The sequence below is a fragment of the Sciurus carolinensis genome, chromosome 2, assembly GCF_902686445.1.
Source record: "Sciurus carolinensis chromosome 2, mSciCar1.2, whole genome shotgun sequence".
Taxonomy (NCBI): Eukaryota; Metazoa; Chordata; class Mammalia; order Rodentia; family Sciuridae; genus Sciurus; species Sciurus carolinensis.
Window position 1 is genome coordinate 162349489 of NC_062214.1, and position 26731 is coordinate 162376219.

General features: G+C 35.3%; 1 protein-coding gene across 1 annotated transcript in view; it reads right to left on the reverse strand.

The window, feature by feature from the left end:
• The window catches only part of Kcnh5 (potassium voltage-gated channel subfamily H member 5), a 273394-nt gene that overhangs the window by 89856 nt on the left and 156807 nt on the right, over positions 1–26731 (reverse strand). The window contains exon 8 of the mRNA XM_047541196.1: positions 9819–10018. Coding sequence (XP_047397152.1) covers positions 9819–10018 — 200 coding nt within the window. The remainder of the gene's footprint in view (positions 1–9818; positions 10019–26731) is intronic.

Below are 26731 nucleotides of genomic sequence, written 5' to 3' on the forward strand. Positions count from 1 at the left end.
AAATGATGTCTGGCCTGTTGAAGTCCTTGTGGCTTTTGACCAGTAAAGAAAGAAATGTTTTACAACTACAATGGACTAAGTCACTAGAAAACCTCCTACTACTGTCCACCCAGCCAACTAAGGTACATGGTAGTATCTCTATTATAGACATGAGCACAGAAGGATGGAGCAAGTCCTCATAGCCCTATGTTATGGTTTAGATATAAGGCATGCCCTAAAAACTCATGTGTGAGACAATGCAAGAATGTTCAGAGGTGAAATGATTAGATTAAGAGAGCTATAATCTATCAGCGACTTAATCCACTGATATGGATTAACTGGGTGGTAACTGTAGGCAGGTAGTGTGTGGTTGGAGGAAGTAGGTAATGAAGGATGTGACTGTGTAGTTTATATTTTGTCCCTTGTGAGTGGAACTCTCTTTGCTTCCTGATTGTCATGTCCTGAGCTGCTTTCCTCTACCATGTCCTCCTACCATGACGTTCTGGCTCACCTCCAGCCCAGAGCTATGGAATTAGGCATATATAGACTGAGACCTCTGAAATCATGAGCTAGAATAAACTTTTCCTCCACTAATGTTCTTATCGAATTTTTTGATCACAGGGACACAGAAGTTGATAAAACAACCTATGTGGGCAATTCCTTCTTCTCATTCCTGTTTTTTGGCCCTTTCTCAGAGGTTAATGACCAAGTGATGAGAAAATGAAATACAAATTAGCCTGCACCATTGCACTAAAGTAATTTCAACATGATACAAAAAGAATGAGCTTAATATTATTCCTCGAGGTTTGAGTCATTCAGCCCTTAGTTATACAATGCCTCCTTATCATTTTTATAGAAAAATAATACCACCCAATAGCTGACATGCAAAATGTTTAAATAATTTTATTAGCTAACAATAATATGAAGCTCGTGTTGGAGAATTCTTAAACTATGCCACATCCATGACAAATTAATATGTACACCTGACTGCTCCAAATTACCATTGCAGAAAATATTAATGTTCTCATTTACTTTTAATATTTCTAATACTCCTCAATGTTATTTTATTTAACTTCTGATACATGGAAGAAAATATAATTGTGGCTTCAAATAAAGTTTACTTTCTCAGATAAGGTGTGCAGGTCACTAGAAAAGAGAAATGACAACTCTAAACTGCTTGCCCCTCGCTGCCCCCTTTCAGCTTCGAAGCAGCCAGAACGACCAACGCTCCCTTTCTTTTCCTTACAGCAGTTAGGAGTTCCTAAAGCTATAGGGGGGAATGAAGCCAGAATTAAGGACAGGTAGTTAGTGTAGAAATAGGAAATCGGGTCAATTCGAGGAAATGAAGCCATGAAGCCATCTGCCTCTGGAAGCTGGAGACTGCCCCTGGAAGAATGGAATATCAAGGATCTCCAGAGCCCATTGATTACCAAATTTACCTGCCTTTATCAAGGAGTGCAAGCAAGGAGCTGCTAATTAATGCCCCCTGGGCCCTTGCCTGCCTGAATCACGTTGGCCCTCCCCCTGCCCATGGCTTCTCACTTAATGCAAAACCAGGCCTAGTCAGGTAGGCAGGAAGGAAAGATAAGGGGGAAAGAACTGGAGAACAAAAGAGACCCTAACCTATAAAAGATGGAGGGTGTGCTCACTTCTTGGGACTTTTAGAACATCAGCCATGGCCCCCTTCTTTCTGCCGGGAGAAGTCTGTATTATTACCTTTAAATAAAACCCGCTTAATATGCTTGAAAAAAAAAAAAAAAAAAGAGAGAAATGACAACAATAACTCTGAATGCTCACTTGCTATTATTTCGGCAGGTAACAACTGAGAAGCATGTAAGGCTGCCACAACAGCTGAGTTCTCTTAATGTGACGAGGTAATAATAGAAAAGTTACAGTTTTCAGGCATTTGGGGCTTAATGTTTCACAAAACAGTCTGAAGCAGAGCTTTCTATGATATGCCAGGCATTGTGTCTCTTGTTCCACAAGCAGGTAACTGAAAGACCAGGGGAGAACACTTCAATTGCCCAATACCAGCCTGGTTTAGTCCCATGAGAGATTCTGAAACCTCATTATTTTTTTAAGCTAGTATTTATCACCTTTGAAACGCCTATTAGTTTCATTCGTAAAATTATGATACATAGACATATTACCAAAACATGGCTGGGAAATAATAACTGAATTATTGTAATTCCGTACAGAATTCCTTGAATATATGTGTCTGGATTGTAAATGAGCTATGATATATAATAGTAGTTCAAATCATTCAGACACAAATCCATAATCTGAGTGTCAGGAACTGAGAGTTTATTTTGTACTAAGTTCCACCTCTGTGTCTAAATCCTTCACTGGCAGGGATGAACATCTTTCTGAAACAGTCCATTCCATTGGTTAAATACATCAAATCCTTCAAGTTACCTGTCGTATCTCAGCCCAGGTCTTCTCTTAGCCGAACTATATTCATATTTCCTGTACCTATCTGCCATATAATAAGATTCCCAGAACCCAAATTTGATCATCATGTTACCTTCTGGTAAGTGCGCTCCCATTTGATACTTAAGTACCCATTCAGAAGTTGAACACAATATTTTATCTATGATCTGATTAATATAGCCATATTGCGATGATTATTCTCTCTTGATCCAAAGACAAGAGGACTTTCAATGCATGGTAAGAGCAGCCCAGTTTGTTTTTTATTTTGATCTTCAAGTGGATATGTTAACATGACATATTTAACACAGCACACTTCTTGATAGAACTCTTGGATGTCTAGTGCCTTCACCCCTGAGTTACTCCAGCAACCTTGTGAAGAATTTAAATATTAAACCAAGAAACCGATGCCACATATGAAAACTTCATCTGTTTTTCACATTTAGGAATACAAAGAAATACTTTCCAAATAAAAGAAAAAACATAAATGTAAATGGACAAAAGGAAGATACTTTACCCTGTAGAAAGAAAATATATATATTGCTTACTTATTTTGAAGAAGTCACTGTACATCTGTAATAGATTTGGTTTAAAAATTCTAAGACTTTAAAACATGCAAAAATCTCAATTTTTAAAAATTTTACCCGAATGTGGTGTAAAATTCTCCCAGAACGTTCCATTTAGTAGCATCTTCCTACTGATACGTGGTGCAAAATACAAAATGAAGACCAAGGAGGTTTTTTTTCTACTGATTTTTTTCCAAGCCACATGTTATAAAAAGGAAGTAAGAATAGCAAATAAAAATAATCAGGTTTTAGGTTTCATTCTATAAAATATGCAGGGAAAAAAACCCAGTATGATGGGAAAAAATTATACATTGTACATGTTTTGCATCATCCCAAAAGCTGCAAATAAAGTCCCTCGTTTATTTCATTAGAATTATTTCCCAGGAAAGTTATTTCAAACTGCAGAATAGATTTTCTGATCTTCAGCCATATTCGTTCTGTTTTTTCCCTAATCTCTTTTTCCCCTTTCAAATCCTCACTCATTCCACCCATTCCTCTTTTAAGTGCACAAAGTAGGAACAAGTGGCAAAATCCAGGGCATGGATTTGGTTATTAAAGGTAAAAAGAATCTAAAGCAACTCCAACAATTAATAGCCAATAAAACATTGTCAGATAAAAAAAAATGAATCTAGGCACTGTTCTATATTTTAAAAATTATGCATAAAATAAAATTTCTTGATAAAAACGTTAGTCTCCACATCAGTACAGATTTTAATGCTAAAATAGAATTAGAGAAAGCATTATATACATAAGGAAAGTTAAGGCTGAATTATATCACAGATTAATTTGCTTGTGGGTTAAATATAAATTCAAAAATCTATGAAACTACATATGTGAAAAAGATGGAAGAAAATCTCAGTAATTAGAGCGAAAGTTTTCCTCTAATTAGCTCTAATGCATCATTAAATTCAATTGTACGTGGAACTGAAAACAACATAGTCATTTTAGAACACAAAAGAGAAGCATTCAAATAGACATTGAGCTTTATATGTTATAATTAGTTTTTCAGTTTACACTCATAATTAAATTTAATTAAAAACTCCATTAATAAAATATCTGAAAGAAACCATCAACAAACTGTCCTATAGGAAACTGTGGTAAGACAAAGAATTTAGTTTACTGAGAAACAGAGGAGCCTAACATCAAATACTGAATAACAGTTAAAATTCAAATGTTCTCTACTACAGTTATACCCTAAAGTACATGCATAATCCTAAGATTGTGGCTACAACAGAATTTTTATGATGACTGTCACCAAACTTTCATTGTATTGTTTCTGTGCTTATATTTTAACAGTTTAATCAATTTGGCTCTTATCAATTGCCTACAGCACAGACGCATATGTGATCAATTAGACAGAAGACTTTATGACAAATTCCATACATGCTCACTGACTGTTGAGAAAAAAGCAAAGGAACAAAGGTGGAAGCACACACCCATCAGGTGGCAATAACTCAAGTCAAGCAAGACTATGACTTGGACCAGCTGACAGCAATGGAAGTGGTGAGAAATGGAGGAAGAGACAGAAGGTTTAAGTGCGAGGCGCTTGGTCTTAAGCAACTCAAAAGTAGGGTTTCCATTAATTTAATTGGGGGAGATGAATAGGAGCTGTATTTTGAACAAGTTCATTGGACCTGAGAAAGGCACAGGACAGGAGAGACTAGTTCAGGAACAAGATGAATAAGTACGTTTGGGTGTTGTTGCATCTATTTTTAAAGTTGTTGAGATTGGATGGTTCCACTGAAAGAGTGAATGTAGACAGAAAAGGGAAAAAGCAAACGGTGTGAGCTCTAGAATAGCCCCAAATGCATTCAATCTTGGTCTTTCAAGAAATACTCCACTCAGAGGCTGGGGCTGTGGCTCAGTGGTAGAGTGACTGCCTGGCACAAGTGAGGCCCTGAGTTCAATCCTCGGCACCACATAAAAATAGAATAAAGGTATTGTGCCCATTTACAACTAATATATATATATTAGTATTTCATATATATATATGAAATACTCCACTCATATATACACCTTCCAGAATTATGCAATAAATATAATCAGCCATGATAGCCTTTGCTAAGATTGGCCATTATCTTAGTCCATTTGACATTAAAAATGGTTTCTTGATATTTTAATTTTTTACTCTACTACAAGTGAAAATAAGCATTTTTGTATGTTTATTAGTGACTTGTATTTTTGTCTTCTATAAATTATCTGTGTTTTTGGCTCATTTTTTCCCCAAGTGTTCTAATTCCTATTCATTTATAAGATTACTTTACATATTAAGGTAACAAATCTTTCACTTGTGATACTTGCTGCAAATCCTGTATCTCCTTTTCATTTTCCTGGTCTTCTAGTGGGAGAGGTTTTACATTTTGTGAGCCAAGCCTCTTTATCAGTTACACTGTTATGTATTACTTTAACATGTATAAAAATAAGTCAAATATATTTCCATATTTTAATAGTTTATTGTTTCTTATTTTATACATTTGACTCTTAGTTCTGATATTGATATTAGGCCAGGAAGGAAGGTGTTTATAAATATATTCTTAGATTCATAGTTCATTTTATAATCATTTTATATACTATATCAATTATAACTTCGCAGTTTGTCTTAATTTATATTCATGTCTTATCTAGTGTGAAGTCTAGTCTTAGATATTTATTCTCTTTGTTATTTTGTCTGAAACCTTAACACTTTATTATTGTATTTTAAAGTTATATATCATATATACTATTTACTTGTTAAATAACAGAATGTCTAATAGACATGTTGTTACGCCACCTGCAATTCCCCTCAGTGCTTGACAAGGATTCCACTGAGTAATAAAGGTGTTTGCAAAGTCTCATCTCATTGGGAATTTGGGTTGTGGGCTTTCCTTCCTTGCTTGCTTAATATGTGTAGGTTTACTATCAATGTTTTATGTGTTTTCCCTGAAAATAGGGGTCTTAACAGAACCAGGGTTAGAACATAAAAACCAGACTTCTTATGGAACAGTGATTTCAGATTTACTCATTTGCTATGAAACTCTGAGTAACCAAGATTACTATGAGAAAATACAAAAACAGATTCTAGCTGCCGATCCCCTGTTGACTACTCTCAGATGACCTGAAACATGTAGGCAAATAATTCCAACCCCATCAGGAAGGAATAACAGGAACAGAAGAAATAAAGTGTTCCTCAATGTTAAGTTCACGCAGTATAAGATGATATCATATATTTGTTAGCTTAAAATGTCTAGCATTTATTAACTACAGCAGTAGTCACACAACTGACGTTTATTCAACCCTACTGAACTTGCTTTAACCTTTATGATCAGTTAAATATTAATATGTCTTATTGTTTAGTTATAGGTTATCACAAGTAAACAAGTACTAGAATAATTAGAATACTTCATTATCTAGTCTAGTAATGATCATACAACATATTTTTATTTTTCTCCTTGTGACTTTTTCCTGTTCTGAAAAAACATGTATAACTGCCTACCTTTTAATGTATAAAAAGCTGACTGGGAAAAATAAAATTTAGAACTTAGCATCCATTCCTTGAGTTTGTGTTGCTTTGTCCTCCACCTCGCCGATGCCTACTCCATCACCTGTGACCACTAGGACCCCTGCTAGGGCTGGACCCCGGCAACATGTGAGTCTCCCTCTCTCTTGTTAGTTGCCCACTAAATCAGAGTGGTGGATACCAACTTTTGTTTTCTTCTTGCCCAGTATAGCATAGAGTGTGCAGTCTAAAACCCATTTTTAAATTCAGTATCATTGAGGATGTAATTACTAGGAACTTCTACACCCCCTTGGCAGGCTTAGAAGTAGCCTGTCTTTTCTTTCTTCTCTTCATGTATAGTGCTATTTTACCAGTTTTTATGTATCTGGGTGGAAATTTTCTTAATAGATGGAATAAAAAAATCAATAGTCATGGAATATGTTTTATACACATAAACAAAACTTCTATATTTGTCACAATTACTTAAATCTGCTTTTCCCATTGGTAAAACAAAACAAAACAAAACAAAAACCTCTGTTTTTGGTAACCTGCTATCCAATCTCCTTCTAACCATGTCCCTACCCCCATCTTATACTCTCTACTCTAAATTCAAATTGACATTTGGTACTTGCCTTATTTCATTTAATATCATGTCCTCCAGTTGTATTTATTTTGTTGCACATGACAGGATATCATTTTTATGACTGCATAATATACCATTGTATACACATACTGCATTTTCTTTCTCCATTCATCTGTGGATATACACCTAAGCTGATTCTATGTCTTGGCTATTGTGAATAATTTCCAATCAACATGGAGTTCAGGTGTCTCTTTATGATACTGATTTAGTTTCATATGATATATATCCAGAAGTGGACTATACACGATATCCTATGGTAGATATGATTTTTAATTTTTTGAGGAAACTCTATGATGTAACAGCTGTGCCAATTTACATTTCCACCAAGAGTGTATAAATTTCCCTTTTCTTCACAAATTTACTATCATTTGTTGCTTTTTGGTTTTTTGATAATAGTCATTCTAACCAGGGTGAGAGGATCTCTCGCTGTAGGTTTGATTTGCATTTCCCTGACAGCTAATGACATTGAACATTTTTTCATATGTTTCTCACCCATTTCTATTTCTTCTTCTGAGAAATGTCTATTCAGATCACAAGCACAGGCAGATAGAAGGAATAAGTTCTACTGTTCCTCACACAGTAGGCCAAGGACAGTTCACAATAGCCTATTACATATTTTATGAAGAATTAGAAAAGAACATCTTGAAGGCTCTAAACACAAAGAAATGATAAGGAAATAAAAATGCTGATTATCCTGATGTGATAAATACACATTGTATAGATGTATTGAATTATCGCACTGTACCCCATAATTATATATAATTATTAGGTGTGACTTTTTTAAGTAGGCAAAAAGAGAAAAAAGAAAAATATAACCATAAGGAATCACCACTCGGATATTCTCTAACCCAAAGGCTAATCCATTTAATATTTTCAGTATCTCTTCAAAAATACGTCTCTTGAATTAGAATTAGATTTTTATTTTACCTTTGATATTAGACCTAGAAATCATTTCCTGACACATGGCATGGGCACCTGCAGACACAGTCCATGCCACTGCATTACACCCTAACTACATAGGGAACTAGACAGCTGAGCATGTCCTCAAAGGGAGAGGTGAAGAGAATCTGGTCAGCTCCATTTCTGAATCAATCTAACATCTGGGAATACAGAGAACAAAATCTGCCTCATAGCATAGGTCCTAGGTGAAGCCCTTTTATAATATGCAAAAGGTCATTCTTACATCATTTCACTGATGTTTCCTGTTAGCTGCCATGTGTCCCCATTGTGTTTTCTGGAAAGAAAAGCATCTCACTGAGATAGTGATTGACAAGGCAGGGGTTGCCTCTTGATCTGTTTTACTTTATGCAGACTTCAAAGGACACACTACTGGATGACTTAAACTCTGTTGCTCTCATCCTCAGCCTGATGAAGATCCTGTTTCCTCTCTGGATACTCTTCTGATGAACCATATATTGGCTCAGGTATATATTAATTAAATCTCATAAAAATTCTGCTTTTCCCTCGGTAGTCACAATATGGCCATTTAATAAGAAAGTCCACACTGCATCTTGTAAAATGTTAAAAGATCAAATCTCAAATCTCAACCCCTTTCACAATTCCTTCATATAATCACCCCTGATCATCTCTCACAGGCACCCCCTTTGAAGGCACCTCTGCTTCAACTGTTACATTCCACATCCATGCCACACGCATCTGTCCCTCAACCATCTGATGCTTAACAACACCTGCTGTAGGTGTTGTTAAGACTACTTCCTTGTTTTACAAAATTCCCCTAACTAAACATCTACTTTGGTCATTGTGCTTTCTCTTTTATATTAAGAAAAAAATAAAAAGCTTATTGCACAGGTCTTGGGGGCGGGGAAACACAAATTAAACTCATGAGTCTAAAACAAAAAAAAAAAATTTTTAAGTAATTTGAAGAAAATTGCAAGGAAGGTATCGTGCTATTTGACTATCATCTGTCAAAAATCAGTACCTAACAGGAAGTCTCCATGAACATTTGTAAAATTAAATAGCTCAAGATTGGCATCCTCCAAAATTGTGTATGCATGCTCTACTTGTCATCCCTGATATTTGATGTGAACCAGCTAGGAGTAGGAAGTGAGAATTTTAAAAAATTAGTTAGTTTATTATAAGGAGAATTTTGGGTCCTTGTTTGCCCAAATATGAGGTCAACAGAAAAAATTAAAAGCAGTTCCATGAAAAGACAAGGAAGAAATTAGAGTTGTCAGATGATTAGATAGGGAGACATCCCTTTTATGGATGTAAGGCAAAGTGGAAAAAAGAAGCTTATAACTTACTTTATACAACATGTGAAAAGGGAAATATTTAATTGGAGGATGGCATGGAAAACATCATTTTTTGTGTTAAGTTTAATGTTTAAATGGACAAAAAGCCAAAGAAGAAATCAGAGTAAGATCTGGCAGCAGAAATGACAGCACTCTGAGAGTTTAAGAGAAATGTAGCAAATTACTGTGAGTGGTAATAAGAGCATTTTAGAGAGATGGAATAATTAGTTGTTTTCAGGAAACAAATTTCATAAATTAAGTATCATGACTAATTCTAATTGATGATTAATAGTTGAGTACTTTGTTCCTTTTAAGTTCTCAATAAATAAGATGGATTGAAATGTCACAAAACTCAGGGTACCATCTACAAAGCAATCACACAGACAACCTGCGAATGGTAAAGTTAAATTCTTCAAAGGATTCTATCTACATAGAAAATTAACAACAACAACAACAACAATAATAATAACCCATACCTTTTCTGTGTCAATTCCTTTGGACATGGACCATGTTGAGACAATATAATCCATGACTCGTTCACTAAGGCCTTTGGGGACCTGATAGAGTTTCAAAAAGTCCCGAACATTATTCAGCATCTCGTGGTATCGGTTGGTGTTGGCATACATCTGCTGGAAAATTGTGGTAACATTTCCAAAAATAGTTGCATAAAGAAGAGCTGAAAGAGAAGAATGAAGGAAATAAAACAAATATCCCAAGTACACAAAAATACAAAATTGACTAACTCAGTAAATATTTGACAGAAATGATTTTATAAATTTACATGGGTTAATACCTGGTATTCACTTAGGAAATGTTACCTTCCATATGATAAACATGATTTTAGAGCATGTATCATACTAGTCAACCTGATAAATAGTGAGAGTGACTAAAATATTTAATAATGAATCAGATGATCCCAAGTTATAATTTTACCTTAGCTTTAGGATTAAAGTTAACCTCCAGCCTTGTCCTTATGTATAAAGTCTAATGCATTTAAATTTTTCCAGGGACTCATGATCTAGCTTATAAATGCAGGCTTCTTCTTACTGCTGACTGCTTCCAGTTTTTGGAATACTTCTCTGGTTATAAATATTTTTGACAGAACATCAGAAATATACAGAGTGGAGACAAATTAAAATGCTCCATTTTTAGAAGTTTTGGAAGATAATCAGAATTGGAATTAAAAGCTAAAATAAAACTCTGGAGGTACCTGGAGTCATGAAACTCATGTCAGTATGCCAGTGGCCATAAGTCTTTTTATCCCATCACTTTAAAAATAAAGACAACTCACTGAGTATTGCTGGTTATCTACAAGAAGCCATGGGAATGACTGCTACCCCCTTCTAAACCTTTAATTTACCAACTCCACTTTCTCCAAATGTGGTCAGGATATGAACACTGACGTGCTGGTTCAGAACTTCAAACATTTTTAAAGTAGTTGAGTTTAGCCTGAACTGAACACACCTCCAGTCTCCTACTCTAGTTTCACCTGTTCATTAGCAGGAAACTCTTTCAAAAAGGGGACAGTACTTTATCCACCTCATAGTAATACAGTGTTTAGTAACCACAGGCATTATGTAAGCAATTTACCAGTGAGCAGAATATCAGGTGGTGATCATTTCCATCCTGCATCCTCCAGTCATTTGAAAACCACTCTTTTAAACAGAGTTTCTTTTTGTAACTGCATGAACCAAATCCCATTTAATGAAACTAGTAGAAAAATCAAGATAGTGAAGCAACTGATGGTCCTTAATAGACTGTTTTGGAGCAATCATTTGTGTTTTCAACAACAGTTGTTATCCTCAGAGTATAACAAATTTTAATTTCATAATAGAAAGCTATTATTTTACAAACAGTCTGTTTTTTTGTAGACAGGTAGGGATTTTGATTCCAGTACAGGACAACTTTTAAGATAGATGATATTTTTCTAAAACTGAGTAGAAATACAGTTGACATTTCTCAACTGGGTCTTTTGAATATTCATATTTAAAAATAAAAACAAAACAAAAGCAATCACAGACTTAACATCCCTATTCTGCCCTTGTTGCCAGTAATAAAGACTAAAGAGGAACAGAAGAAATGTGAACAACTAAATGATAGAAGAACCACCTAACAAAAATGGAATTTCATGTTAACAGAAAAGGCAAAAAAAAAGGACAATTTATGTTTTTAAAATAATGAACACTTTGAGGGTTAATAAAATAATGCATTAATCATAATGGGGCACTATTACAAAACATGATTTTACTCATTTAGCACCCCAAGATATTTGCAGGATGCTACATATGCCACATACCTTACTACTGCCTTCTAGTTTAAAAAATGTCCACACTAAAGAGGAACATGATGATAACAGAGGAACATCTCCCAGAGAAGCATCACTTTGAACAGCTAGCCACACACAAAACTACCTTTGCAAGAGCTAAAGAAACCAAATAAGAATGAAATTATGGCATTTTCTGGTAAATGGATGGAGTTAGAGAATATCACGATAAGGGAAATAAGCCAAACCCAAGAAATCAAAGGCTGAGTGTTTTCTCTGATATATGGATGCTATTCACAATGGGGGTTGGGGGTAGGGAAGAATAGAGTTACTTTATATTAGGTAAAGGGGAGTGAAGAGAGGGGAAGGGGCATGGGGGCAGGAAGGATAGTAGAGTGAAAGAGACATTATTACCTCATGTACATATTTGACTGCATGACCAATGTGATCCTACAATATGTGTAATCAGAAAAATGAGAAATTACACTTCATTTATGTATGATCTATCAAAATATATAAATGCATTCTACTGTCATGAACAACTAATTAGAACAAATAAAATTTAAAAAAAAAAGAGGTAAGAAATTGCAACCACTGGATTTAGCATGAAAATAAGAAAAGAGGTACTGAAGAATGCAGAAAGGAAAAATTTCCTGGGACATACCTCCTCCATCTTCACGCAGTGGAGAGATACTATGTGGAGAGACACTCCTCCAGTTGAGGGAAGGAATAACATCTAAGCCTTGGATTTTGAACCAGTACTAGAATTGCCAACCTGAAACCCAGCTCTTCAGAGCCCCAGAGCCCTTGGCCCCTGGCCAGTGCTCACAAGCAGAGCCTCTGGACCTAGGTTAGTCTGGCAGCCAAAGGACTGCACCCACCAACCTCCCTCAACTTCAGGCAGCACTGTGTGGAGAAATACTCTCCCTCTTACAGGGCAAGACAGAGAAGTAAGAACAAAGTTTTGCCTTGGTACTCAGTTCCCAGCTGTTGAAATCCATGGGGGGGTAGATTCCAACCACCCCTGTACTCAGGCCAATACCTATAGTCAAATCCCTGGGTTTGTCCTGGTGTCAGACAGAGACCTCAGTCCATAGTGAGACATACTTGTATTCTGGTCAACATCATCACTAGCTGATTGCAGTAGCCTCAAGCCATGAACACACTGCCGAAGCACACAGGGCATAGCAGCATAGGCCTTGATCCTGTGCTGCACTGGTCCCGTAGGCTCCAGGTGCAACACAAGTGTGGCGACATTGATGGCCACAGGACTGCCCACCCTAATCCTCACTCAATCCCAGGCAGTGCAACTTAGCCTTATTATCTGTCTGGGGAAGAAGTAAGTAACCAACAAATGGCAAAGAAGCCTATGGCCAGTCCCTCCACAGTGAAGCCAATATAAGGCAGAACCTGTGGCATCTGACCACAGGTCAATGGCTGTGAACAAGGTGTCTGGGCTCTCCTTGGTGGCAGAGACTTGCAGGAATGAACTACTCTATTGAGACACTCCTTCAGTCCATTCTGAGCAACACAATGGTTAATGTGACCAGCCTGGGCCTGAGATGCACTCTAGTGCTGAAATAGTGACAATGTGCCAACTACGGATTTGTGGAAAACCTGAACTTAGGATACTGGTGCTGAAAGAGTCAATAATCATAGGCTCAAATAAGCTTAGAATTTCTAAAAAGACAAGCACAAACAAAGGTAGTTTACAAAGACTAGAGTAAACCTAACCAACCCTTCTAAGTGCAAACGTTACTGTCTGCCAACAAGCATCAAGAACTCTCAGAGAACTATGACCACACTTAACAGACAAAACAAGGTGCCAATAACTGAACATAAAGCAATTGGTGTGTAGGAACTCTCAGAGAATTTAAAATAACCATTTTAAGGAAACTCAATGAACTTCAAGAAAATCCAGAAAAACAATTCCTTGAGCATAAAAGTGCACTGATTGAAATGAAAAATGTGATCCATAAATCCAACAGAAGTTACAGTAAGCTCAAAAAAACCCCTCACTAATTAAAAATACAGATATATAGTTGGAGGAAAGAAAGAAGAATGCAGAGGAATAAAGAAAGATTACAGGAACATCACAACATTAAGAGAGCAAACATTTGGGGTTACTGAGGTTCAAAAGGTACTTAACAAATACAAACGGGGTAGAAAGCTTATTGAAAGAGATAATAACAGAAGACTTCCCAACCCTGAAAAAGATACAAATACATAGGTATATTAAGGTCAAAGGTCACAGTCAGACTCGACTCAATCAAGTCTGTCCTCAGACATGTTATAATCAAACATTCAAAAGTAACATACAAACAGAGGATTCTCCAAGCAGAAAGAGGAAAGAAACAAATAACAGGTAAGTGTGTTCCAACCGCCTAACAATAGACTTCTTGGTAGAAAGCTTACAGGCCGGAAGGTAATAGGATGGGATTTTCACATGCTGAGAGGGGAGAAAACAACAACAACAACAACAACAACAACAAAAAAAAAAAAAAAAACCACATGCTAACAAAGACTACTATTCTATTCAGGAAAAAAAAAAAAAAAAAAAAAAAAACAGAGATAAAGATATTTCTAGACAAGTAAGCTGAGAGATTATTATCACTGCCAGATGTGTCCTGCAAGATATGATGAAAGGAACTCTTCAAACTGGAAGAAAAGGATGCTAACAAGTAGGGAAACATTGGAAGGTATAAAACTAACTATAAAGACAAATTCAGAATTACTTATTGTAAGCATATAAACCTTCTTGATCTTTAGTACAAAGACTAAAAACAAAACAATTAAAAATAATGAAATTAGTATGTTAAGAGGCAACATAGAAAAATGCAAAACAGAAGATCAAAAATTCAATGTGGGGAAAACAGAGTTTAAGTGTACAGGGTTTTCACTATCTTTTGCATTTTTTTCCTCTGATGTTTATGATCAATGAATAACTTGCTATCATTTTTAAATGTCTTGTTATAAATGAAAGAGTTTTTTTGTAAGTGTTATGGTAACAACAAAGCAGAAACTTATAACAGACCAACAATAGTTAGCAAGGACTCAAAATACACTACCAGAGAAAAATCACTTAAGTGCAAGGGAAGACTACAAAAGAGGAGGAAAGAACTAAAGAAATAACTAGAAAATGGGTTATAAAATATCTGTAGTAAGACCTTACTTACCAAAAATTACCTTAAATTTGAATGAATTAAATTCTCCAAGTAAAAGAGAGTGACTGAATGAATAAAAATCAATAGAAAAGTATGTGCTATGACAAATTATCTTACGTTTTATCTTTTTGAGTATATTAAAGATGCACACAAAAAAATATTCTGCTTGTATGATCTATTTCCTCTCATCATTCAGGTCTCTGCTCAAAACCCAACTCATCTCAGAGGAACGGGCTCCCCTGAACACAGAGTCTGAACATTCCCTTCCTTCAACATCACACCCTACGTCCTCCGGTTAGAGCTTGTTTATTTTATCATTACTTTAATTTACACTACATATTTATTTGTTTGTTATCCATCTTCTCTAGTAGGAATGCAAATTCCACAAAGGTAGGTGTGGACCTACTTCTATTTTGCTCATTACTATAAGTTTCCAAAACAGTAGTTCCTGGAAGATAGTAGTTATTCAAATATTTTTCAAGTAAGCTTACCTACACAAAACTAAGAAACAGTTTTTCAGAAACATTCTTTTTTTCATATAAAAATTTCACGATTGGTGATACAAAAATATATAAAGAATATACATTATTAAAGAAGGCAGAGTAATGAAATATTTAGAAACTAAAACAATACATGACCTTGCCATAATAAGACAATAAATAAATTAGAAGGCCCACTGTCATTTATCAAACATAAATGACTGTGACTGGTCTGGTCAATTTTGTAGAGACCTGTTACATTATTTTGCCCTCTGAATGGAAATTAGGTACACAGCCAATTCACATACTTCACTATTAATAATTAGGAAGATTCATAAGCCTCTTTTTATTTGCTTTTTTGCAACCTTTTAGACTTAAGAACTGTAATTTCAGAAACTTTTCATATTTATGGTTTTATAATACTATAATACATACCAGTAAAATCTCATCCAAAAAACTCATATATTTTTCTCATTCACCACAAAGGAATTATTTTGAAGATAATTATGGTAGGTTAAAGATGCCTAAAAATTCTCTGACACCTCTTCCATTGAGAGGCACAACCTTTATCCCTTCCCCTTGAATCTAGGCAAACTCCATGATTGTTGAACCAATAGGATGTAGTAACCCTGATTATGTAACAATGTACAGGCTTAGACCTTAAAAAACTTAAGAAAGGCTGAGAAACTTCCAGCCTCTCATCATTTGAATACCTAGTTTGAACACCTTTTGGAACCCAGTTTCCATGTCGGGAGGACGTCCTAGATATGCCCTCATGGAAAGGGGTAGTCTCTGGACAATAGTCTTTATTGAACTCCCGGCTAATTCCCGGCCCAGGACCAAGCAATTTGAAACATTGGTTATGAGTATACATTTCTGATAACATTTAAGACTATGTAGGTAGCTCAACCATCACTTTCCTTTCTATTTATATTCATGATATTGGAAAATGACATTTAAAATGTGAAAGAAAATGTTCCATGAATATATGTACAGCACATAGTCTGATAGCAACAGCTTACCGGTTATTTGGCTCCTTTGTTAATTCGACAAAGGAGTAGATTTTCTTGGCCCATTCAAGTCATCCTGGTTGATACCACATAAACTAGAAATAATTCATGCCTTTCTAGTCCTGCATAAATTGCAGATGCATGTGTATAATAAATGGTAGGGTTTTTAAGTCACTAAGTTTTATTAGTTATGCAACTATAATAACCTGAGCCATAATAAAATAGGGGGATTTCCAACTGAGTAGAGGACTTGGGAAAGCAGGATAGGAAAATACCTATTGTTTTTAAATATAAAAATTAAAGTCATGAATTAATGTTTAGTATTTTTTAAAAGACACAGGTTAAAAGATTGAACAATGCTATTACAACTAATGACAGCTATCAATATTTGTTTAAGAACTATGCAATTCTGTAAATATTTATTGAATACCTATTATATGCCAGCCACCATAGTAACATCAAGGGGCATGTAATGATAAAAAAGACAAATATAATCATCAACCTCAAAGAGTATCTACTATTTCCTAAAGAAAAGTGCTAGTCTTTAATTATCTCAAATCATATTCTTTGAAAAGAAACCTAATATTTTCTTTTTCATAGTTTACCAAAATCCACACACAAAAAATTAGAGCCATGTCAAGGATATAACAGAACTGCAGCTTATTTCTCAGGATTAAAGAATTCATAGAGCCAACAACAATCTACATTCAGGTAATTAATTGTAACAGCTTCCACTCACATGAGTTGCTCATGATAGTAGATAAAACAATGAAATCTAGATCTCTGAAGATATTATGTTCTTCAGTCATTTCATTTTGTTTGTTCATTAGATCCATTCGTCTTCTTATTAACAATCTTTCTTTTTTAGATTTTGTGCCTATTCATAATGACATCCAACATACATTTTTTCCTAATTATCTTCTTTGGTATGTCTTGGCAAGTGACCATTGGCCTTGGCTCGCACAGTCTAAAATACTGACATAGGAAGGCATTACTGGTAACCCACAGGGCCACGTAAGTGGTGCAACCATCATTTTCCTTTCTATTGATATTCAAAACGTCCACATTTAGTAATGATATTTAAGACGTGGAAGGAAAATGTTCCATCAATCTGTGATTATCTGTGCAGCACACAGCTTGGTAAAACATTTGAAATGGTTCCAGTTGGCCTTAGAACAAACTGAAGAAGCTCATCTTCAAACGCCTCCAGTTTCAAAGTCACTCTCCTCCACCTCTCTTATAACAGCTTCTGGGTTCCCTGGATGTTCTTTTGCAATGACCCATATATATAGATGCAACTTTTACTTGTCTTCATTTAATCTGTACCCCCACTCTACCCAGTATCTGCACTATGCCAATTATACTGTTAGAAGTGAATCTGGTTTCTATATGTTAAGTCTTAAGTATTAAAAACTGTCAAACATATTATCCCTCTAAGAGATGCTGGAATTTTGAAAGAGGAATTTTAGGTAATACAATGAGTTCACTGAATTACTATTTGAATTAACTGTCAACTAGTGAGATGTTAGGACATAGAAAGGACCATTTTTAGAATTTATCGAATTTTAGCATAATGTTGGATATATTTCACCCAGCTGAGAGCTGATCATATGATTATAATATCAACTATCTTCCTCAAAATAGTCTCAACAATTACATGGCAATGGTTATTGATATTATTTTCTACCTACCCTAAAGACTGATTGAATTTTAGAAAGATAATCATGGAGCTAGTAATCAATTACTAATGTTACATTACAGATTAAAGAAAGGATAAGAAGGGGGGATGAAAAGATGTGGGAAGATTCTTAATTCAAAAGAATTGTAGGAAATTAAAAAAAAAAACAAAAAATCAAAATATCAAGAAAAGCTGGGCACAATGGCATGTGCATGTAATCCCAGGACTGAGTGGGAGGCTAAGACAGGAGGATCACCTGAACCCAGGGATTTGAGACCAGTCTTGGCAAAACACAGAGACCCTATCTCAAAATAGCTTGATCTCCACGTTATCCTTCTATGGTAGTTATTTCTTTCATGCCAGGTAAATCCTGTTTCTTTATTCTCCCTAATCCAGCACAATTCATTTAGATTTCTAATAAAATTCGTATACTTCCCTGCTTATACAGCTATCAAAGTTTTTGTACCTTTGATAAAAACAAGTCAGTCCATACAGAACAATGTCTCTGAGATGTGACACCCAACAAATACTGTTATGATTATTTCAGACTCATTTCTCATGGGTTATACAATAGTCCCCAGTATGTCAACAGTCAGGCAACATGAGACAATCAGAGAGTTAAACCGTGTTATCTTTGGTTCCACGTTAGTATCCATCCCTTCCCCTCCTCTTGTGTGCCTCTCACCACCCTCTGCTCCCTTCTGACAGGGCCCACTCCGTTGCTTATGCCATCACACCCAACTCTGTATTAGCAGGTACAGTTGCCCAACTAATGCAAAGACTAGCTTAGACACACACACAAATGATTACTCTGAGAACTACCATTTCAAGTAAGCACACTGCTATCTACACAAGTAAGCAAGTCTCAAAAAAGCGCAGAACAGGAGACGGCTGTCAGTACACAGTCACTCAGAGATTGCCAAAAGGAAATAGAGATATTTTTATTTTGACATTGTTTTCAAAAATCATAGTTACAAAAAGAGACTAAAACTTCAGCTGAATACAAATAACTAAAGGAAAAATAAAATAGGTTTGTACGAAGTGATGCAGAACTGGACAAGTGTCAGCACAACACACAAGTTTATGTTCTCAAAGAGCAGAACACCAACTTGGAAAAGACAGCATGATTGACACTGGGGCTTTTTGTTTGTTTGGGTTTTAGTCAGCTTTTTTGTTGCTGTGGCTAAAAGGCCCTGACTCGAACAATTGTCAAGGAGGGAAAGTTTATTTGAGGACTCACAGTTTCAGAGGACTTGATCCATAGACAGCAGGCTCCATTCCCTGGGGCTCCAGGGAAGGAAGAACATCTTGACAGAAGAGTGTGGCAGAGGGAAGCATCTCACGAGACAATCAGGAAGTGGAGAGAGATCACCACTTGCCAGATACAAAATACATACCCCAAAGCCACGCCCCAATGCCCCACCTTCTCCAGCCACATCCCCCCTGCCTTCAGTTACCACTCAGTTAATCATATCAGGTCCTTAATTCACTGATTAGGGTAAGGCTCTCATAATCCAACCACTCCCCTCTGAACCCTCTTACATTTTCTCACAGGTGAGCTTTTGGGAGACACCTCACATCCAGTTTGTTTTGGCAAATGAGAATATTTTGTTTGCTTTTATTTTCTATTTCTAAAATGTGCTATTTTAAAATATTCAAGAAATAACTAAGTATAACATATTTTACAATTTATATAACTGATGGCATGTGCTTTTGGCACTTCTATTTTGTTTGTGATCATTTACCTCTGTTAAGTTAGAAGAAGGAACATTTCCTATTGTACACACACACACACACACACACACACACACACACACATATACACACTCTATAGTGCAGTTATGGTCTCAGCTGATGATTGATGATAGTGATATTAGTTGCATCTTATAAATATTTTATAAATTCTTATATTGAATCTTATTTTTAAAAAATGTTCGAAACAAAACAAGAAAACTACAATGACAAAACTTCAGGTTCTACAGTAATCTAATATTTTGATACAGAGATATCCCTGTCTTCCAAATTAATGAACAAATGAAAAGACTGCCAGCTTTACCTGGTTTTAAGTCTAGCTTTTGCAGCTACAAAAGAAAAAAAAAAAAAGAATACAAGAAAACATTTCTTTTCTAATGACTGTTTCCCATTTATTTTGTACTAGATACACATTTGAATTGCTCCAGAATCTTTGCTTTACAACAATGATACCGATAATCCATTTTGGTTGTCATTAGCATCAGACTATAAAAAGAAGCAAAAATTACAGAATATAGTTTCATTAGTAACTTTTTATATTTATCTATAAAGTTAGTGTTACTATTATGCTTATTTCAATATGGAAGCATTAATATAATAATTGGAATAATACTGAAATATCTTTTTGTCAAAACACATGTATTGCTGATCCAAGACCTAAAGACTGAAGTGGCTCTGCCAACAACCTAAATAAACTGTTGGGGGTCCTGAGAGTGGTGCACATGGAACAGTGAAAAGCTTTTTATGTCTTTGAGAAAATGTCATAACGTATCTTGTTGACCCTCAGTTTTGCTTCCAAATCTTTGTCCACACTGTTCTCTTCTGATGGACTTCAAGATATGACCACAGAGTCTTCTCATCTTGGTATGAATATCCTTTGAAATGAGACTTTACTGCTTCTTCTACCAAGAGCTGGAATCTATCTTCTTGAGTCTGAACTGGTTTTGTGACTTCCTTTGACCAACAGAATATAGCATAATGATATTATGCAACTTTCAGAGCTAGACCTTAAGAAGACTTGTACTTTTTTGCCTACACTCTCTTGGGATGTTGCCCCATGACCACCAACCCTGAAGAAGCATAAGTTGTCCTGTTATTTTAATTTAACATAATGTCTTCCAGTTCTACCCATGTAATCACAAATGACAGAATTTCATCCTTGTTATTGCCAAATAGTATTGTGTGTATAGATAGACATACACACACACAATATATATAATATATATATGTATACATATATCCTACATTCTCTTTATCCATTCATCAGTTGATAGATACTTAGGTTGGATCCATTTATTGGCTATTATGAAGACCACTACCATAGACATGAGAGTTCTCTGACATATTGATTTCGTCTCTTTTGGATATATACCCAATAGTGGGATTTCTGGATTAAATGAATGACCTGCAATTACAAAACTACTAGAAAACATGGGGGAAATGCTTCAGGACATCAGAACAAGAAATAATATTTTGACAAGGTCCCCAAAGCACAGGAAACAAAAGCAAAAATAGACAAATGGGATTACAGAAAACTAAAAAGCTTCTGCACAGCAAAGAAAATGATCAACAGAGTAAAGAAACAACCCATAGAATGGAAGAAAGTATTTGCAAACTAAACATCTGACAAGGGATTAACATGCAGGATATATAAGGAAATAAAAAAGACTTAAAAGCAAAAATATAAAATAAATAAACAATTCAATTTAAAACTGGGCAACAGAACTAAATAGACATTTCTAAAAAGAAGACATACAAATAGCCATATGAGTGTTAAAAAATGTTTAACATCATTAATGATCAAGGAAATGCAAATCAAAATCACAATGAGGTTATCACCTCACACACAAAAAAAAGATAAAAGATATCAAGTACTGGAGAATAAATGGAGGAAACTTCACACTGTTGATGGAAATGTTAACCAGTATTGCAACTAGGAAAAACAGTATGGAGTTTATTCAAAAAAATTAAAAATAGATCTGTTTTACATTTTTAACTCCTGTATATGCGTTAACACATCTTGCTGTACACAAAGTGAAGTTATTGAAAGCAAATACCTTTTAAATTTTATCAGTATCATAGTTCTACACACACACTTCTGGACATGTGAAAAACAGAAGTTGAATTAAACTTAAAATACTCCTGTGTAGCAAAGAGCAAGTGCATAAGAATCACCTCAGTTCAAATATAAGAACACCACTAAAGTATCATGACTTGAAAATCTGAAGAGATAGAAAGTTGAAAGAAACAAAAAACATTAAGAGGGATAAAATTAGACACGTAGATCAATGGTACAGAATATAGGACACAGACACAAACCCAAATAAATACAGTTTTCTCATACTAGACAAAGGGGCCAAAAATATGCAATGGAGAAAAGATAGCCTCTTCAACAAATGGTGCTGGGAAAACTGGAAATCCATATGCAACAGAATGAAACTAAACCCCTATCTCTCACCCTGCACAAAAATCAACTCACAATGGATCAAGGACCTCGGAATCAGACCACAGACCCTGCATCTTACAGAAGAAAAGGTAGGTCCAAATCTTCAACATGTCAGCTTAGGATCAGACTTCCTTAACATGACTCAAATAGCACAAGAAATAAAAGCAAGAATCAATAACTGGGATAGATTCAAACTAAAAAGCTTTTTCTCAGCAAAGGAAAGTATCAGCAATGTGAAGAAGAGAGCCTACAGAGTGGGAGAAAATCTTTGTCGCTCATAATTCAGATAGAGCACTAATCTCCAAAATCTATAAAGAACTCAAAAAACTCTACACTAAGAATACAAATAACCCAATCAACAAATGGGCTAAGGAAATGAACAGACACTTCTCAGAAGAAGATCTACAAGCAATCAACAAACATATGAAAAAATGTTCAACATCTCTAGTAATTAGAGAAATGCAAAGCAAAACTACCCTAAGATTCCATCTCACCCCAATTAGAATGGCGATTATCAAGAATACAGGCAAAAACAGGTGTTGGTGAGGATGTGGAGAAAAAGGTACACTCATACATTGCTGGTGGGGTTGCAAATTACTGCAGCCACTCTGGAAAGCAGTGTGGAGATTCCTTAGAAAACTTGGAATGGAACCACCATTTGACCCAGCTATCCCACTCCTTGGCCTATACCCAAAGGACTTAAAATCAGCATATTACAGAGATACAGCCACATCAATGTTCATTGCTGCTCAGTTCACAATACCCAGATTGTGGAACCAACCTAGATGTCCTTCAATTGATGAATGGATAAAGAAACTGTGGTATATTTATACAATGGAATATTACTCAGTCATAAAGAATATTAAATTATGGCATTGCAGGCAAATGGATGAAATTGGAGAATATCATGCTAAGTGAGATAAGCCAATCTCAAAAAACCAAAGGACGAATGATCTCCCTGATATCAGATGATGATATATAATGGGGGTGGTGGGAGGGAGGCAAGAATGGAGGAAGGAGGGACTATATAGAGGAAAAAGAGGGGTGGGAGGGGTGGGGGGAAGGAAAAAATAACAGAATGAATAAAACATCATTACCCTATGTAAAAGTATGATTACACAAATGGTATGCCTCTACTTCATATACAAACAGAGAAACAAGTTGTACCCGATTTGTTTACAGTAAAAAAAAAAAAAAAGACTCATAAGGGGAAAAAAAAGATGCATAAAATTACAAATACTATGGCTTGGGTGACAATTATCTACTAATCTATTCCAAGAATAGAATAATCTATTCCAAGGATACCAGGTCTTGTTAATTATGAAAAATAAAAGTAATAACAATCCATATTACAATAGTGTAGATAAAAATTTCATCATGAATTAATCAAGAAGAAATACCTGTACCAACTATAGATTAAAAGTTTAAATGGGTATACCATTTGGCCCAATTGTTCCATTTCTTGCAAATGAATTATGAAACCAGTACATAAAAGACATTCAGTGAAATGTTATTTATAGTTTCAGAAAAAAAGTAAAATGTTTCAAAATAAGATCAGGGGATATAAATGGGGGCATGGTAATACAATGGAAAAATAGACATCAAGATGATAATGGGGATCTCTGGTCATAAATAAGAAAAAATAATGGCACATTTTTGTTAGAAAAAAGTTACATAAGTTTTTACACATACTTTTTATATATATCTGTAGGTGTATGGGGGAGGCTGATTTATGGGCATACACAGAACCATGACTACAAGGATATCTGTAAAATGTTAACAGTTGTTATTTTTGGGTAATAAGATTTGTGAGGCTTTTAATTTTTATTTTTTTATTGGTTCTTTTTAGTTATTCATTACAATAGTATATATTCTAACATAATTATAAAAGCATGGAATATAATTTGTTCTACTTCAGTCCCCAGTATTTCCTCTCCTTTCCTCCCACCCTCTGTTCCCTTCCTTCTACTCTATGATTCTTGAACTGCAGGGAATTTCTGTAGTATTTGATTTTTTTTTTTTTTTTTGGCAAATAAACATGAACCATTTTTATTAAAAAATAAATTATTCATGTAATTTTTTAGAAAGTTTGAAGCTATAAATTCCTTTAAAGCATAATTACTTCAATTCCCAGGTGACATATTAATGGAAGTGCATTAAGAAACCTGATCTTAATTGTGATAGCAAACCTTCAGTTAGTGCTTATTACAAGCCTTATGTGCATCATCTCTTCAAATTTATATGATCACCCTAAATTATTATTTTGTCCCCATGAAAATATAAGGGAAGAAATTCAGGAAATTAATCTGACCCAAGTCAATTCAACAACTACACAACCTAAAACTCTTATCAGTTTTAAGATTGATTTTGCAATCCCACAGCTGATCTCTTGTAGCCAATGTAGGTTGCTTTGAAATCATCGATAAACACAAAAGTTCTTAAGCATGAACACCAGACCTCAAAGTACTTAAGTACTGCCAGAGACTAGAATGCAGACTAAGTGGAAACAGTATGCATCCCTTAAAATGCATGAATCAATGGATGTTTTGGGCCCCTCACTAAGTTGGGATATCATATATACAAAGAGATGTTAAATCTATTATTTAAATAGATTGTGTTTACAGCAGCACAATTCACAGTAGCCAAATTATGAAAACAGCCTAGGTGTCCATCAAGGTATGAATCGATAAAGAAATGTAGCAAATACACACAGTGGAGTTTTATTCTACCATAAAGAAGAATATAATTATGTCATTTGCAGGAAAATGGATGGAACTGGAAATCATCATGTTGAGCAAAACAAGCCTGACTCAGAAAGTCAAGGGTTTGTTCACTTTCATGTGTGGAAGCTAAAGAGAAAAAAGTGTGGTAGGGACCTCATGAAAATAGAAGGGAGACCAATACAATAGAGGGACAGGATTGGAGAAAGAGGAGAGAACAGGGAAAGGGGAGGTACTGAGGGATGAAACCGATCAAATTATGTTATGTGCAATATATCACAACAAATCTCATTGTTAAGTATAATCATAATTCACCAGTAAAAATGACGTAAAAATCCATTGTGAGTGCCGTATTACCCAAAGCAACCGTTTAATGAATGCAAAAGAAAATTCACTAACATCTCTGCAAACAAAAGGAAATTTTTAGTTTACTTTGTTTATGCTAAGAAAGGTTATTGATCATAACATACAATTACTAATCAGATGTTCATCTTCACTTTGAAAGAATTAAAAATTCAAGAAAATTGGATATATATTTAATGATGGAATGGAATTTCCAATTAGTGAATCTTGGAGGACAAAGTCTCCAGGGAATATGAACAATGCAATCCCAACATTTATAGTGTCCCTATCACAACCCTCAAATTCCATCTCATATAAATCATGGCTGCCTCCGTTGGCCTTCCATCCCGATCAAGTTTAGAAGTTCTGCCAGTATTTTGTGAAGGCTGGTCCCACCTTCAGCTGGGTTCCTCCCTTCATTTTCTTAAATACTAGGAGCAGCCCATGGAACTCATCAACAGTGTGAACATGTTTTTCACCAGCAGGCTTCAAACTCCTTCTTTAAAGCACTGAAAAGGTCCAGGTCCAGAGACCCATTACATTATTGCTATCCAGTCCCACCCACCCACGTCACTTCTACCCTGGAAATGACACTGAAAATCAAGATTTCAAACCAGATGAAGATCTCTTTGGACAGCTGGACTGCAGGTGTTCATTTTGGAGCTGAGAAGACAGATGAACCATTGTAAATTTCACTCTGTGAACATTCCCTCAACGTGTGCCATCTTCTGCCCCTCTGCGTGGTTGACTGCTGACCAAGTTACATCTTTCAAAGGTGAAACTGAGTAAGCTTATCAGACAGACCTTCTGGGTGTGTATGTCACCACCCTTCTTGGGTCCATTGCAGCAACTCTTTCCATAGGATCCTTCTTACGACACCAACTGTGAAGAGTTTTTCTTCTTTCAAAATATCTTTTTATACTCACAACCCTACTTTCTCCTTTCTATTAATGTTCCAGAAATTCATCTTCTTACCCTATGGCTGGGTTACCACAACAGCTTCCTAAGTGTTCTCTGTCTCCAGTTCATTATAATACAGTCTGCACACGATACATTGTTTAGAACACTTTTAAGGAGTCTGAGAAAATTCATGGTCATAAATTTTTATAACCAAATGGCTTCAAGTGTTAGTCAAAAAATAAAAATGAGTATATAAAATGGCCCCTCTATAGTCATAAGGCCTAACATCATCTTTACACAGAGAAAGCACTCAATGAATGTGTATCCAATATGTCGAATACCCAAAATTTTCTAACACAAGTTTCTGTAATTTTAATTTCCTCCTCAAAAAATGCTTTTAATGTGTCCTCATTGCCTATAAAATTAAGGTAATGGGAAGTTTCTGTCAAACTCAGTACTTCATATTTCCTCAAAAAATTAATTTATCAGTTCCCTACATAGATTCTGAGCCCCCTGGAAAGAAGAAAACTACATTCCTAACTTCTTTACCAATCAAGTCACAATTTTCCCCAGGGAACAAATAAAAGTTAATTTGGCCTTGCTATTTAAAAAAGAGGTGTGAGGCTTTTCCTGAC